Source organism: Lacerta agilis, chromosome 7 (assembly GCF_009819535.1).
Source record: "Lacerta agilis isolate rLacAgi1 chromosome 7, rLacAgi1.pri, whole genome shotgun sequence".
Classification (NCBI taxonomy): Eukaryota; Metazoa; Chordata; class Lepidosauria; order Squamata; family Lacertidae; genus Lacerta; species Lacerta agilis.
Window position 1 is genome coordinate 65486708 of NC_046318.1, and position 15440 is coordinate 65502147.

Genomic DNA, 15440 nt, shown 5'->3' on the forward strand with positions numbered 1-15440 from the left:
CTGAAGAGCCTAATGGGTGCAGAGCTCTACAGAGGATTTTATCCATAGGAACAAAAGACCTGACAAAGGAAGGGGATGTTGACCATAGGAAAATGCTGCATCGTAGATGAGATGGAAATAGCACATCAGCAAATTTCTTTACCAGATTGTGTTGATGACAGGAAATGATTTCTCATGCCATAAGCATTCAGGACACAATAAGCCAAAATTATTTTTCCTACAAAGCAAGTAATCTAGTTTTTAAAATTGAAGGAGAAACATTTAATTGGTACAGCTGGATAAATAAAGGTGTATTTATAGATAAGCTATTTGAGGAATAGAGCCTGTTGGGTTTTTTGAACTAGTTAAGGCAAAAATTTAACCTTTGTGAACAAATCCATGGACAATATTTGCAGCTGCATCTTTTTGCAATAGAGTATTTGCAACCAGAAAATACTGTGATGTTTCTGATAAACCCGTGTTTCAAAATAATCCTCTTTCTGCTTGTCTCTGAAGCTCCAAAAACCAGTGTAAAATATCCCAGCTACAAAATATGTCCTATCAAAAAGGAAAAAAGCATAGAGTAAATAACTGGATTAAAATGGCAATCTCAAAATGGAATGCATTTGTTGGGAAAGTTTATGTAAAGTATATCTTTTTCAAATATATGAAAGTAAAAGTATTTCCCAGTATAATAATATATACACCTTTGGGGGTTTTGTTTTTTGTTTTATATTTTTTGCTCTGCCCATAATTGCCTCAGGCCACATGCATCACTGGGTTTCCATGAGGTAATGTGGCCCTTGGGCTGAAAAAGTTCCCCCATGACTGGGTTGATTTATTTGAACAGCGTAGAATGTGACCCCAGGGAAGTGCCTCTATATTTACACACACCATAGTTAACATTTCTTAGTGTTTCTGGTTTCTGAAGAAAACCATGTAAGTCTGAATCAACTTTATGGTCAATGCTGCCCATTTGCTCTGTGCTGAGAGAATAATCAGAGCAAACTCACTTCAATAAAATGAGAATTAGCAAACTTACAGGAACATGACTAAAGTGGTGCTCTTCAAAGTGCCAAAGCTCAGATTACAGGAATTCATCATATCCATGAATCAGATAGCATTGGTCTTGCAGTGTAATTCTACCTAAATTATGTTTGTCAGTTGAGAATGCCAAATTAAATGCTGTTTTGTCAAAATTTATTGCTGCTATTAGGAAACTGCTTTGATGACATGACAACCCCCCCTGAGAGAGGAGGAGGAGACTGCTTGGACCATTCCTGTTCTTGTGAAAAGATGGGACAATAATAAAAATAATTTATTATTTATACCCCTCCCATCTGGCTGGGTTTCCCCAGCCACTCTGGGCGGCTTCCAACAGAATATTAAAATACAGTAATTATTAAACATTAAAAGCTTCCCTAAACAGGGCTGCCTTCAGATGTCTTCCAAAAGTCCGGTAGTTTTTCTCTTTGACATCTGGTGGGAGGGCGATCCTTAGGGCGGATGCCACTACCGAGAAGGCCCTCAGCCTGGTTCCCTGTAACTTGGCTTCTCATAGTGAGGGAACCGCCAGAAGGCCCTCGGCACTGGACCTCAGTGTCCGGGCAGAACAATGGGGGTGGAGACACTCCTTCAGGTATACTGGACCGAGGCCGTTTAGGGCTTTAAAGGTCAGCACCAACATTTTGAATTGTGCTCGGAAACATACTGGGAACCAATATAGGTCTTTCAAGACCAGTGTTATGTGGTCTCGGCGGCCGCTCCCAGTCACCAGACTAGCTGCCGCATTCTGGATTGTAGTTTCCGGGTCACCTTCAAAGGTAGCCCCATATAGAGCGCATTGCAGTAATCCAAGTGAGAGAGAACTAGAGCATGTACCACTCTGGAAAGACAGTCTGTGGGCAGGTAGGGTCTCGGCCTGCGTACCAGATGGAGCTGATAAACGGCTGCCCTGGACACAGAATAAACTTGTGCCTCCATGGGCAGCTTTGAGCCCAAAATGACTCCCAGGCTGCGCACCTGGTCCTTCAGGGGCACAGTTACTCCATTCAGGACCAGGGAGTCCTCCACACCTGCCCGCCTCCTGTCCCCCCAAAATATTACTTCTGTCTTGTCAGGATTCAACCTCAATCTGTTAGCCGCCATCCATCTTCCAACTGCCTCCAGACACTCACACAGGACATTCACCGCCTTCACTGGTTCTGATTTGAAAGAGGTAGAGCTGGGTATCATCACAGAGTGAGTTAAGACACCAATGGCTGAAAGATTTCTACCTGCTGCACTGCACTGCCATACTGGTGAGAGATTACATTATACAAAGGCAAAATCCCAGAGGAATGTCTCTTGTATGTATTCCATAGACATGAATGGGAGTTAACTTTTTAATATTTTTTGAATAACATATAAGGCAACATATACAAACATTTGCTGGTTGGGAAGTGAAGAGACAGCAAGCTTGATCGTGTTCTTTCTTCACTGGTGCAGATGAAAGGACAAAAATGTGCATTAAATACTTTATCAATGGTTTGGGACCAGAATATATTGGGAACAGCATACTCTCGCTGTCCCCATCATAAGCCTGCCAGGACCTTCAACACTTCAAAAATGTGTATTCATATCTGCGCAGTATCACCAAGTAGAACTGTTTAGGATATTGAGAGACTTGATAATTTGAGTTTTGCCATTGTCAGGTTTGAAGGGGCCATTGGCAAATGCCCATCTGGTTCATTTATCAGTGAATCTCTCTGGCACTGAAAACTTGCCTGGTGAAAACAGCACACTAAAAGAGGGACTATGTATTTTAATTTTCTACAGTGCCCATGACATAACGTAATTCCAGGCATTGGGGAAAATTAAAATGGCAGCATCACCATCTGATCGCAAAATACTTAATTTTCTAGCATAGACATTCTGTTTCATAGAAATAATGGGATTTTGCTAAGGGAAGTTTAGAGTTTGTTAATCCTCTAATGAACAGTTCTCAATGTGTTAATTTGTTTGTACTCTGCACAGAGAGGTTTTCCATTAATGCACACTTTCAGTTGGAACTCATCCAGGTACCGTAGGTATTAATAACACCATGGATGAAAACTATATGCAAGGTAAAAAGGACAGAACATATTATGTTTTTTCCTTCTTTGCAAGAAAATAGGAACAATGAGGGTTTTATGTGTTGAGAGAAAGAAAGGAGGGCTTCTGAAACTCTGGTAATTTCTATACATAATATACACTTGAAGCCAAGGGTTCTGCATATATGCAAAAAAGCAAATACTCCGAAACCCTGTGTGAGCATCCCAGGATTTCTGGAACTGTCATGCTGGCTCCAGAATCCTCAAAATGCTCTTTTGAGATCTCTCAGGGCTCTCCAAGTTCCCATGAAATCTTGCGGGAGCATCACAGACCTGGAGAGAGCCTTGCTTTCTATGCTGGGAAAATCCAGTACAAAAAGAGTTTTTAAACTGTCTGTCATGCTGGCTTAATTTACAGGATGTCAACCAGCTAGCATTCAATCATGTATTGCTGAAATTGCAGAAGTTACATGCACATAAGATGTGATTGTACTGTATAATATTATGGTACCTGATTAGCCTGCATCTCTCTATATGTGCACACAAAACCCCATTATCTTACAGACATGTTCATAAAAGTATTACTTTGGGCATCTTTACACGGGGTTATTGCAATGGGCACAGTTACTTTAGGAACACAGTATTGTCTTGCTTTGGTGAGGAAATTAGCAAGAAGCAAATGACAATATAAACAAATGTAGTTTATTTTCATTTGGCATGTGTATTGGCATACATTTGAGTGAAATGGCTTTTGTCTTGAAGCACCCATACCTAGATGTAGAATAGCAAGATGGTTAGCTGTTACAAATTATATAGGCTACCCACATTCACGTTGTCAGGACAATGAGAAAGGTAGAGGTAAGAGGAAGGAGTGAGACACTGCTAATTACCTGTGCCAAGGAAAGAAGAGTAAAGAGAAAGCATATGCTCACTGCTGAATCCAGACTTCTGGCAAAGGCTAAACACACTTTGTATGGTGGAGAAACAGGCTTGGGTACCATTGACAGCAAAATATCCAAAAAAAGGGTTTTTAGGCTGAGGTGATCACTGGGTGGACATCCTTGTTAGCTTACCCTTGAAGTAAATCTGGTCACTACTTTGGGTTTCTTAGAATTTTCCTAATAAATTTCCAGAAATATAAAAGGCTTCCTTTTGGGATAACATTGGCTTATGCCTGGTAGGGTCATGACTAATTTGAAGAAAACAACAAGCATGTCTGAGAAGCAGGGAGGGGAGGCAGGTATAAAGGGCCTAGGTTTTGTTCATGCAGGCATTGGTGAGTTGAAGCAGACTTGAAAAAGAGTGGAGATGGTGGGTGGTTGCTGCTTTGGTTCCAATAATTTATGTATTTATTTAAAATACTTAAATTATATTAATAGTTCTTTTAAATTGTTAAGAATTAAAATTTGAAAACCAAATTCCATACTGGTTGATTTCTTAACACTTGTGTTTTCTTTGGCACTTGGGACAACCTGGTGATAGTTGCACTATTTGATTCCAACCAGATGTTAGCATATCATTTATTTCAAACTGATAGGCATGGAAGTTGTTGGTGATTTGGTTGTGAGCAGCTGAAGGGGTTCATTTAAGCTGAAGCTTCACTAGAGCTTTGTTTCAGGGCAGGTTTTGTATGCCAAACAATATAATGAAATACCGTAAAGCATGACCCATGCCATGTGCAGAATACAGTTCAAACATCATTTAGTGACCACAACTCAGCTAAGAACTCCCAAGGGAGAAATTGAAATTTATAGACTCAAAGCAACCCTCATTATGGAAATTAAACTCTGAGTATCACTTTGCCAAGATCATTCAACTAGTGCAGCTGACTCTTATTCTAAGCATAAAGCAGTGAGATCAACAGAAAATGGAAGAAACCCAGAGCAAAAATCCTTTGTAGAATTTGGAGCCTCCTTAATGTTTTCAGAAAACTGTTTCAGGTGGCTTTTAGAAAGGCACCGTTATTTAGCTGCGACGATCTTAGAATACTGATTTTATTAACAATGTACCAGTGCACTAGTCCAGGTAGGCACAGGCAGGAAGCAAACTATTTTTGGCTGTGTACTGACTGGTGACTAGGTATGAGAAGTTAGCCTTTCCTTTTTTCCAAGCCACTATCTGAAGCGGGATATACTGGATTTTGTCCCTTAAGATGGCAGTTCAGCACACTGTGTACTCTGTATAATGATGTGCATGGTTTTATTTAACTAAGAGGAAATACCACAGCAGCAGGGTATCACCTACTGACAAAACACTTGTTTTGTCGCAGCCTCTTTATTTATAGATGTATAGGTTGGCTTTGGGTCAACAAACAGCAACCAGAAGATTCTATCTTCAGACTGGGAGTAAGAGATCAATAACCTTGTGCCTCTAGCTATCAATTTCTCACTTAGAAGATATTAATTATATTGTTACCTAGTAACAAAGTCATCTACAATGACCCATACATTCTAGTACAGTAATAGCTAGATCACTTTTTATTAGTTGGAATGGGCTAGTTAAGCAATAGTTTCGTCTTCTCCCTTGTCTATCTGAAGTGACCATACACCAAGAAAACCAAGTCCCCTTTTTCAACAGGCAGCAATTGCTTGGCTTCAATTTCAACCCACACTTCCAATTTGATAACATAATATTTTCCAATAAATGAGTATCATAGTCCTTGGAAAATATGATATTCTGGGAAGACCATCCTACTTGTTGAGAATACTGTTCATTCATTGCTGTGATAGGGTAGAGGTTCTATTTTCCCTCAAGAAGGAGGTTTTAATTCTCTTATAAAGAAATCCACACCAGACACAGCTCACTTGGGAAACTACCAGTCATGAATCTATTCTTCTTGGACATAGACCAACAGCTGAAGAGCCAGAGAAAAGAGTACCGGTAATTCTCTCTCAGTTTCAAAAGAATAGATGAAATGTAGCTGGTATGTCAGTATAGGTGTGTGGTCAGGTACTAGGTGTGTGGGCACTTCCCAGCTAGTTTTTAAAATCTTGTCAGAAGTCTGAAGAAGGAAAACCCAAACCCATTACTCATAGATGCTGCCAACACAGGAAGACTTGAAATCACCATACTGTATACTGAGTGACAGAGGTCCACTCTGTTATGTCAGAGTCTCTATGTGACTTTGCTGCTTGGCAACACTACGGAAGACCAAAGATGAAGTCAGGGAAATGCTGCCTGAAGAATCCTGGCACCATATGGACACCACGGTATTTCTGTTGCTAATACTACCCTTGAATGTGATTATATTGTACGTACAAATCTTTTGCAAGCCGTTTTGAAAGTCTCTATAAAACGAGATATAAGTAAAACAAACAAACAAACATCTTAATAAATGTGATTTTCTTGGTCATGGAAAACTATCATGTTTGCCACAAGACAGTTTGCTCTGATATATATCTAGTTGTTTCCTCCAGTTCTGAAGTTGTGCTAACTCATTTTGAAAGAAGCCCTTAGCATTTCAACCCAGTAGCTAGCTGCTATAGAACTTAATTTACTGTAGTTCCTTGGGTAACTGTTCTATACTGCATGGATTTCAATCAGGCAATAATAAGATTCTGTTGAATTATTTCAAACAGTGTTTAGATTTATTAGAAGGGGTAAGAAATGAAAAACTGGATTAGATGTTAGCTAATCAATGACCCTAACACAGTAAATGCAAATAATGCATATATTGGACAATAGACTCTAAGGTGGACACAGACATTTTCAAATTATTTCACAGCTATTTATTATTATATTATACAGTATAGGAAATTATTCCATGTTCAAATTATTCCTAGCTGGACTAGGTGCAAAGCTTTCTACTTTGGCAATAGTAGAAATAGTAGATATGTGCTGGTCACTGGTGGAGACCTTCATCTAAGCACAGTCACAGTGGGCCTTATTTGTCTTTTTCTCCTACATGTCTCCACCATGATTTTCAGGCAGGTAGCAGATAGTAAAAAAGTTTGATCTAGCATAATATAAATAGATTCTGCTAAATTAATTTTTTGTTATAGATCATACAAAACTGCCATCAAATCGCTCACATCCTTGTCCACAGCCTGCAGTATAAAACCATGAATCTAGTACTTTATACTGCCATTGTGGTGAAAACACAAATATTCTAATCATGGATCCTCATGTCTTTTACATGGAGGACCTCAATTCTAACCCACTATCAAATTACAGTTTATGATCTGCATAGACTCACAATATACAAATAACACAGTGCTTTGTGACACCTTCTTTTGGGCATAGCAGAAATAGCAGGTTCCATTTCAAAATGTTTACAGTACTCCAGCTTTGTAGGTTTTTAATGAGTTACTGTTTTAACCGCCTGTGTCCAGCTGTTTCTAGTGACCATTGTTTGCAGGATTTATTTATTTATTTTATTTTACTGATGTCTTTTAAATTAATTTATGTCATCTTGTACCGTTTCGTATTGGCACTGATCAAGGTTGAGCAACAATTTTTTTTTAAAGGTAAATGAATTGATGTAAAATTCATGGAACTACTGTGGGGCAAGAATATAGATTGGAAAAAACCTGTTTCAGAAGCACTTTGACCCCTTGAAAGTGTTACATTGAGTGCCAATACTAATAGTTAATATTGCATCATAAAAACATAAATCTGAAGTACAGATTTTTATGTAGTGAATGCATTAAAAAAAACAACCATTTCACCAGCTAGTCTCTCAAATAACCAGTTTCCTGGGCATAACTGTATTGAACTGTATCTGAGCTAGTCTGTAAACATTTTTTACAACCATCTGGTACAATGTTATGATATGAATGTATTAAGTTAAGAGGCTTCAAGTGGTAAGTGTGTTTAGGAAGAGCTGGAACTATATATTTTATGATATGTGAAGCATAATTTGTTGTTGGAATGGAAAAATAATTCAGTCTGGGAAGTATCATTTCCAAATTCCAGTTTTTGTGACACAGTAATGAAAAGACTCACTAGCATTGTGATTTTTACAATGCAGTGAACTGATATTAGTATAAGTTTAGGAAGTGCCCTCAGCCTTCTCCAAGCTGATGCCTTCCAGATGTTTTTAGATTACAGCATGGAGCTAGTGATGAGAGCTGTAGTCCAAAACATCAGGAAGGTGCTAGGCTCTGGAAAGCAGAGGGAAAAAAATAACTGATACATTTTTTAAAAATATTCATTTTATTAAAATTAATTAGGACTCAAATGACAAAACTATGTGGACACAGTGTATTCTGATCCCTTGATGTAGATTACACACAGAGCACATATTGGATTCGTGTTCTTCATGCTCCAGGGATAAGCCATGGCTATATGGTATGGTATGGTTTGATGTAAGGATACATGTAAAACTTAAAGGATCTATGAAGACCCATGCAAAAAGCCAGATGATGTTGGAAAGATTATTTTGGAGTGTGTGTAGGCGAACTGTGATTATATAATGGATTTCAATATTCTATTTAAAAAAAGATGCATGATGAGATGATGTGCTACAAATCTAGGTTCCAGCATTGGTGCACTACAAATGATTATGAGTTACTGTGTCATCATGAGTACAGATTAAATGGATCTGGAGCATCTACGTTTTTGCACCACAAGGTGGAATTTATCATTATTGTAACGAAGCCCATAGGTACTGATGTGAACTACTGTATGATTTGATGGTGGAAATGGGGTAATTTTGTGTAAAAAGCACAAGGACTTGCATCTTGCAACCATGTTTTCATGCCATAGCAATGTCATTAACTTCTGGATCTGCGCTTGTCGTGAGGTCAATATAATAGCCACAAAGTTGAATATTTGGGATCCAATTTTTGTGCCTCACTGATGCCACAAAGTGCTGGCTCCTTGATTTTTACCATGCAGTCTATACAGATGAATGCAAGATTTGGGGAGACCTTCTATAAATAAATTATGAAGATCCTTATTTTTGTGCCACAGTGGAACTACAAAGTACTGCATCTGTAATGTTTACAGATGTTTTTCCCTCACATGGAGACATTATAGATGTCTAACTGAAGGCACAGGTGGCTTCCAGGTGACAAGAGGTGCCACAAACCTTGCATCTCTCTACATTGCCTTGCCGGTTGTCTAGCTCAGCATGGAAGAAGCGAAACCATCCCCAATGGAGCCAGTGACAGGGCAACTGCCTAAGTATGTTCTGCAGTGTGCCCTGTAGCAGTGGGGCCATCCCTTGCCCTTGGCCCCGTACATACATGCCCAAAGGGTTGGCCACAGCTGCCCTAAAGTCAAATACCTATGTTCAGGCCCTTATATCCCCTTATTAAATGAATCTAAAATAGCAACCGTTCCTTGGTTATGTAATCCCAAACACAGATTACAGCCCCCACTTTAACCCATAGCCCTTCCCATGCCAGCTGCAGCTGTCTGTCCACCCTGTTAGCGTTTCCCCTGCCCCTTGGCCAACTGCCACTCGCATACAGCGAGATCTCCCTCAATGTGAATGTGACAGCAGTTGAAGTTACCGAGGGAGCAAGCAACAAATCTGCGTTGGCGTTGGGTCCACAAGAGCCAGAAAACTACCTTGGCACATCTCTTTTTCCTCGCGAAGTTGTGCCTCTTCCTCCGCAGGGTTTTCCCTGGCTCAGCCTTGCCTCTCTTCACCCGAATTTCGGGGTGTGTGTGTGTGTGGAGGGGAGGGGGGAACTGGCCTCCCTTCTCTTCCATGCCACCTTTTATCTCCGCGCCTCCATAGCTCGCTAGAAATAACGGCTGAGGCAGGCAGGGCGCTTGTCTGTCACGCTCTCCGCCCCGCCCCGCCCGCTCCCTCACGGACTTTTCGCCCGGCCTCCCTGGAGCGGCTGGGCCCATTCCTCTCAATTGCGCGCGTCCCCGGTGCCACTTGGCTCCTCCCACTTTTGCCTCGCGTGATTTTTATCGCAGCCATTCGCCTGACCCCCCCCCCCCCTGCGCGCCTTTCCCGGTGCGTTTATACAAACGCAACTCCTCTCTCTCTCTCTCTCTCTTCTGCCCCCCTCCCCTCCTTCGCGCGCCGCCCCGCCTACCCGCCTCATCCCCAACATCTTCCCCTCACAGCCTGCCTCTCCCTGCTTCACCCCCCCCTCCAACCGACGTTGCCGACGCGCGTCGTGTCGCACGAGGCTTCGTCTCGAGGCTGTGTGGGAAGCGAGCGGCTTTTCCCTTTAATGCTCCCCGCATTTCTCCTCAGCGCGCCCCGCCCCGCGCTCCGTTCCCGCGCCTTCAGGCGACAAGACAGAAACGTCGCTGTCGGGCTGGGAGAGGGGGAGGAAGACGAAAGAAAGAGGGGGGAAAGGAGAGAAAAAGAGAAATAGCGGGAGGGGGAAGATTCGGGGAGGAAGATGAGGAGTCCCTTCCCGTGATTCCTGCTATTGTCGTCGTCGTCGTTCCCCCCGCCCGGCTCCCCTTTCCCTCCTCTTAATTCCGCGATGCGATGGGTTAGGCGGCTCGTCGCCAGCAGCGGAGCTGAGAGAAGAGCAGCCGAGCGAGGCACCCACGAGAGGCGGCGGCGGCGGCGAGGCCTTGTTGAAGCGCGGGTGGCGGAAGCGGCGGCTGCTGGTGGTGGTGGCGGCGGCGGCGGCAGAGGAGGAGGAAGCCGCCGGCGGGAGCTGCTTTGCCCCACGGTCCCCTCCATGGACAGCGGGTTGGAATTATGAGCCGGCGGGAGCTGCTGGCGCTCGGGACTCGCCCTCGCCCCAAGGGGTTTTCTCCCGCTCTGCGCTTCAGGGTGCCGGCGGGGCTCCTCTCTCACCATCGGCACTACCATTACTATTACAGCGCGCGACACCCCGACGCTTCGCCCCCTCAGCCCGCTCCCGGAGCCCCTGGCCCTTCCGCTGCCTTGCGAGGGCTCCCCTGGCCCGGGCGTCGGGCGACCTCCTCCTCTCCGGTCGCAAGCAGGGGGCGCCTTCGATTGGAGTGAGAAGCCCCCAATACTGCCCCTCACTCCATCCCGCCAGAGCCCAACCGACACCCCTCACCAACTACAGCCCCCCGGCTCTTCCCCTTAAGCTCCTCCGTGTTGTGGTGCCCCCCACCCCGACCCCATTCCTCCCCCACTTAGTGCGGGCTCCCCCTTCCGTTTTCCCTCGGAAGATCCTTCTCCCTCCCCAGAAACCATCACTGTCCGACTCCTTCCCCGCTTTCCTCACCACTGAGCAGGTGAGAGGGGTTGTGTGTGCGGAGGAGGTGGGGGAGAGGGACCCTTTATTGTTGCTCCCCTCTCATCTCACCCAAAGCAAGCCCCCTTTCCCACCTTCACGGACGCTGATTCTTCCCCTTCCCTCCCAAGCAGGGCATTAATTAGGTGGCCGATTGATTCCAAAAGTATATTGATTTGTATGTATTTCACTCCGCGGCGGCGGCGGCGGCTGTTTGTTCCGCTACCCCCGCCTGAGTTAGCCCAGTGTTTTCCAGTATAGAGTGTTGCTGAAGCTCCGTCTACCAAATATGTCGGCTCCTGTTGGGCCCCGGGGCGGCCCTGCGCCTCCTCCTCAGCCGCCTCCACCTCAGTCCGAGATGCCCGACCTCAGCCACCTCACGGAGGAAGAGAGGAAGATCATCCAAGCCGTCATGGATCGCCAGAAGAAGGAAGAAGAGAAGGAGCAATCCGTGCTTAAGTAAGGGCTACTTTCCTCTCTTCTCTTCCCCCCCACCCTCTTCCCACGGTTGTGTGGCTCATTCAGGAGAAGGAGGAAGGGTGAGGCCGCCGAGCCCCTCGCTTTCCACCCCTCCCTAGGGCATTGCTTGGGTTAGGTAGGGGCTGGCTGGCTGGTGTGCATTTGTGTGAGGTGGTAGACTCATGAGAGGAGCGATTTGAGGCTGCCACGGAGGCTGCTTGCCAGTGCATTTAGCTCCTCATTGTGGCTGCCTCTTGCCTCGGTCCATCCCTGCAGGAGATGGAAAAGAGCAAGCGGTTCCCTCCCCTCCCCGGTTTCCAGGCTCCTATTCGCCGTTCAGCCAGGCATGGACTGGGGCCAGGCACCCAATATGGCCGCACAGGTGCTGTTGTAACCCGGTGTGTAGGAAGCGGATGGTATCAGGAGGAGGAGGCGGCCGCGGCAGCATGGCTGGGAAAAGGAACTAAGCGCACACGAGAATCTGGTGGCAGCTGGAGTAGGCCTTTCCTCGCAGTCGCCACCGCCAAAGTGGCCTTCCTTCGCCTCCTGCCTTGCCTTCTCTTAGCAGCACATCCCGGGCAGAGCGAGATGTACCGGCGAGGCCTTGGTAGCCTTCTGTCGGGGTGGGTTTGCGAGCGCCGCCATCTTCCTGCAACAACGTGTAGCCCTCCCACCCTACATTGACCGATTCCTTGCGTTCTGGCAAGCAGTCCTTGTCCCTGCACCTGTGGGCCACTTGGCTAGCAGCAGCACGGAGGGCGCAGGCCTCGCAGGCAGCAATAGCCGCCACGGAGAAAAAGCTGCCGAGCTGCTCTGTAACTTCAGCACCACGGAGCTGTCCAGGCAGGCACAGGGCAATTGTTTCTGGTCCTGATGACATTTTGCCTTCATGGGCTGTGTTACGTTCCTTTCTCTTGAAAAGTGATTCTGCTCTGATCCATTTGGGCAGTGATATCAGGAAGCTCCATGATTTCTCTGAATTTTTGTTTCTTACATATATGCGTTGTGGATGGCAAGACTACCTGACTGGCTGAAATGCAAGCTTCTTTTGTAATCTTGTAACATGTTTAGCATGTTTTGGTCTATCATAGTAACTACTGTTTGCCTGTTAAGATCAAGTTTGTAGACAAGATTGAGTTTGGCTTTTCTATGTTTCTCAAACATCATGTAATCACAAAAATGTCATTTTTCTTATGTAATGGCCACACTGACCTCTAAATTATTATTCACAGCTTTATGAAGTTATTACAGTAGTGCTCTAACGCATACTGCTGTGTTTAATTTTAAGCAATGGACACTATGTAACATTTTGTCACAGGGTCAGAATAAATGCTTCTGAGTCCCTGCACCTAAATACTGCTAAAAATATCCAACCAAATTACTAGGCAATCATAGTGATGTTAACCCATTGTCTTGTTGAACTGCTGATTCAAAATCTGCAGCTGAAAGCTTCTTGGCTTCTGGGCTTAGTTGATGACTTGTGCTGGAATCATTGTGTATCATTAGCAATGTGACAGTGAACAAACAAATTATTGTTTTCTTGTAATTTTTATCTTCATGTAAAGAGAAACAGGTGGTTAAAGTATTCACACTTAACAATAATAATGAAATGTGTTTGTGCTTTGAAGAAAGCCAGCATGATTTATATTAACAAAAGTCAGATTACCTTTTGCAGTTCCAATTCTAACTAATAATTTAAATAATTTATACCAAGAACATATATTTATATGCCTTTGGCTGCTATATCTTAAAATATGCATTAAAAATAATGTAATATGCAAACAAGCAGTGACATTATTGTTATTAAAGATATACCTTACCTGCCCTTTACCATGAGGTCACAGGGTGGGCAACTATAATATAAAAAATACAATATTAAAAATAGTTAAAACAGATAATTGAACAGTGGCATCAACATTATAAAATGTATTTACTATGTTTCTAGTAACATTTGTGCTTAAATACATAATCTCTGTGACTAAAATAATTTTGATTTTTTTATATTAGAATATCTTATTTGCTTTTAATTGCAAGTTTGGTTAATAGGCACAAACACATTCCTCTGTTTTTAGACAAAATCGTATACATTTGACATTTTTTCACATTCATACCCCTCCCCCCAATATAATTAGGTGTGAGAAATTAGGAGAAAAATATAGTATGCATGGATTGATTTTGGTTTAGTATCATTTTAAGTTGGCTTGGGATCAGGCAGATAATTTTTCAGTTTGTGTTTGCTCATGAGATCTTAAGATATCTTAGACTGCCATCTCTTGATGATATGGATAGATAGATACAGTACAAAGAATGGCATGTGCTGATGTAGCCAGAGCAACAAGTATGAGGCAAGTGAGGAGTCCATCATGCTTTGCTGTGTGTTAGTGGTAATCTCATCCTAACTCCTTAGTATGAAATAGTGTTTGTTCTGATATAGCAGACTTCACGATGGCTCAGATATTTAGCAGCTGTTAGCTGGGTTGTACCTAGTCCCACCCTCTGTCATGCTATGACTCATTTCTGTGTGGAGTAACAATTTTGCATGATGACACTAAATTGCTTATGGTGAAAGTAGCGATTTCTGCAGTGTTCACACATGTTGTTATGTTGCTACAACATCCCGGGCATGCATATGATATTGGTGCAATGCCACACCTTATTCACATATGAGTATCATTTTGGCAGTTGTGACCTCTGATTTGCTACTGGTAGTGCAATGATGTACTGTCTTTCAAAAGATGTATCCTTTCTCTTTCTCAAAATAGTTTCAATCTTCTCTCCTCCTGGTTGAATTCATTGTTGGAGGATGGGTGTTTTTAAAAATCTTCATGTTGCTCCTAAGTTTACAATAATAATACAGTATGTTGGTGCTTGAAGAAGGCCGATGTGATTGAATGGAAATTGAGATTTCTGTTTCTCAATAATAGTTGCAAATGTAAGTTTTGTTGCTCCTAGTCTAAGCATATCCTTCAAGGGAAGTAGCTTCCGAGCATATTTTCTGTATCATATACTGTAGAACTTTTGGAACTGCTATTCAGTAAATGTGGCAAAGCATTCACTAAAATGAAGTATATATTTTGCTTGTTTTGAAAACAGAACTGAAACTCTCAGAGTTCTTTAAAAATACTTACTTGCTAGGTATGTAAAGGATAAATTATACAGTGTTTGATATAAACAATGGATGGAAACCAGCTGAGCATTAGTTCCCCTCTGATATATTTTTATTTCATGCCATTTCTATTTTATTCATATTGCCTAATGAGTCTGTTGTTATTATATTGACGTGCTTACTAGAAGAGCATTCAGTGGTGTCACTATCATCTGTCACATCAATTATTCCCCCCCTTTCCTCTTCCCAGGGCAAAGTTATTCATAGACTTATATATGTATGTTTGTACATCCTTAAACCCATTACAGCCCCTCCTCCTGCTATGCTTTTTTTGAAGAAACAAAGAGAAGTGGTGCAGAGTTGGAATCAGCAGGAGTTCATATTGATAAGGTCAGCAGCTACTCCTGCTGTGATTTGCTGGAAGTAGATGACATGTGAAATGACCATTTTGCAGAGACACCTGCTTTTGGCAGGTTATGTCCTGTGAAGGCACTGGATGAAGCCATGCAGTGTTCCTGTGGAGGGACCTCCATGGGTTTTTACTGTGGTGATCCAGAATTCTCTTGCTGTTGGGATTGTTCTCTCTAAAAATATCCTATATATGGAATATCTGAGAACGAGATATTGCTATTAACCTTATATCCAATTGTTTATTGGTATCCAATAAATATATTGTGGCAACCTGCTCTCACA

The 15440-nt window shown here is 43.0% G+C and overlaps 1 protein-coding gene across 2 annotated transcripts in view; it reads left to right on the forward strand.

Annotated features, from left to right (window-relative positions):
* The first annotated feature begins 6191 nt into the window (after positions 1–6191).
* RIMS2 (regulating synaptic membrane exocytosis 2) overlaps positions 6192–15440 on the forward strand; it is a 355451-nt gene continuing 346202 nt past the window's right edge. Inside the window, exon 1 of one of the 2 annotated variants that reach the window (XM_033155715.1) lies at positions 6192–6259. In XM_033155715.1, coding sequence (XP_033011606.1) covers positions 6207–6259 — 53 coding nt within the window. In that variant the 5' untranslated portion in view covers positions 6192–6206. Of the gene's footprint in view, positions 6260–11287; positions 11642–15440 lie in introns of those variants that run through there. The other variant, XM_033155716.1, reaches the window with a different exon arrangement.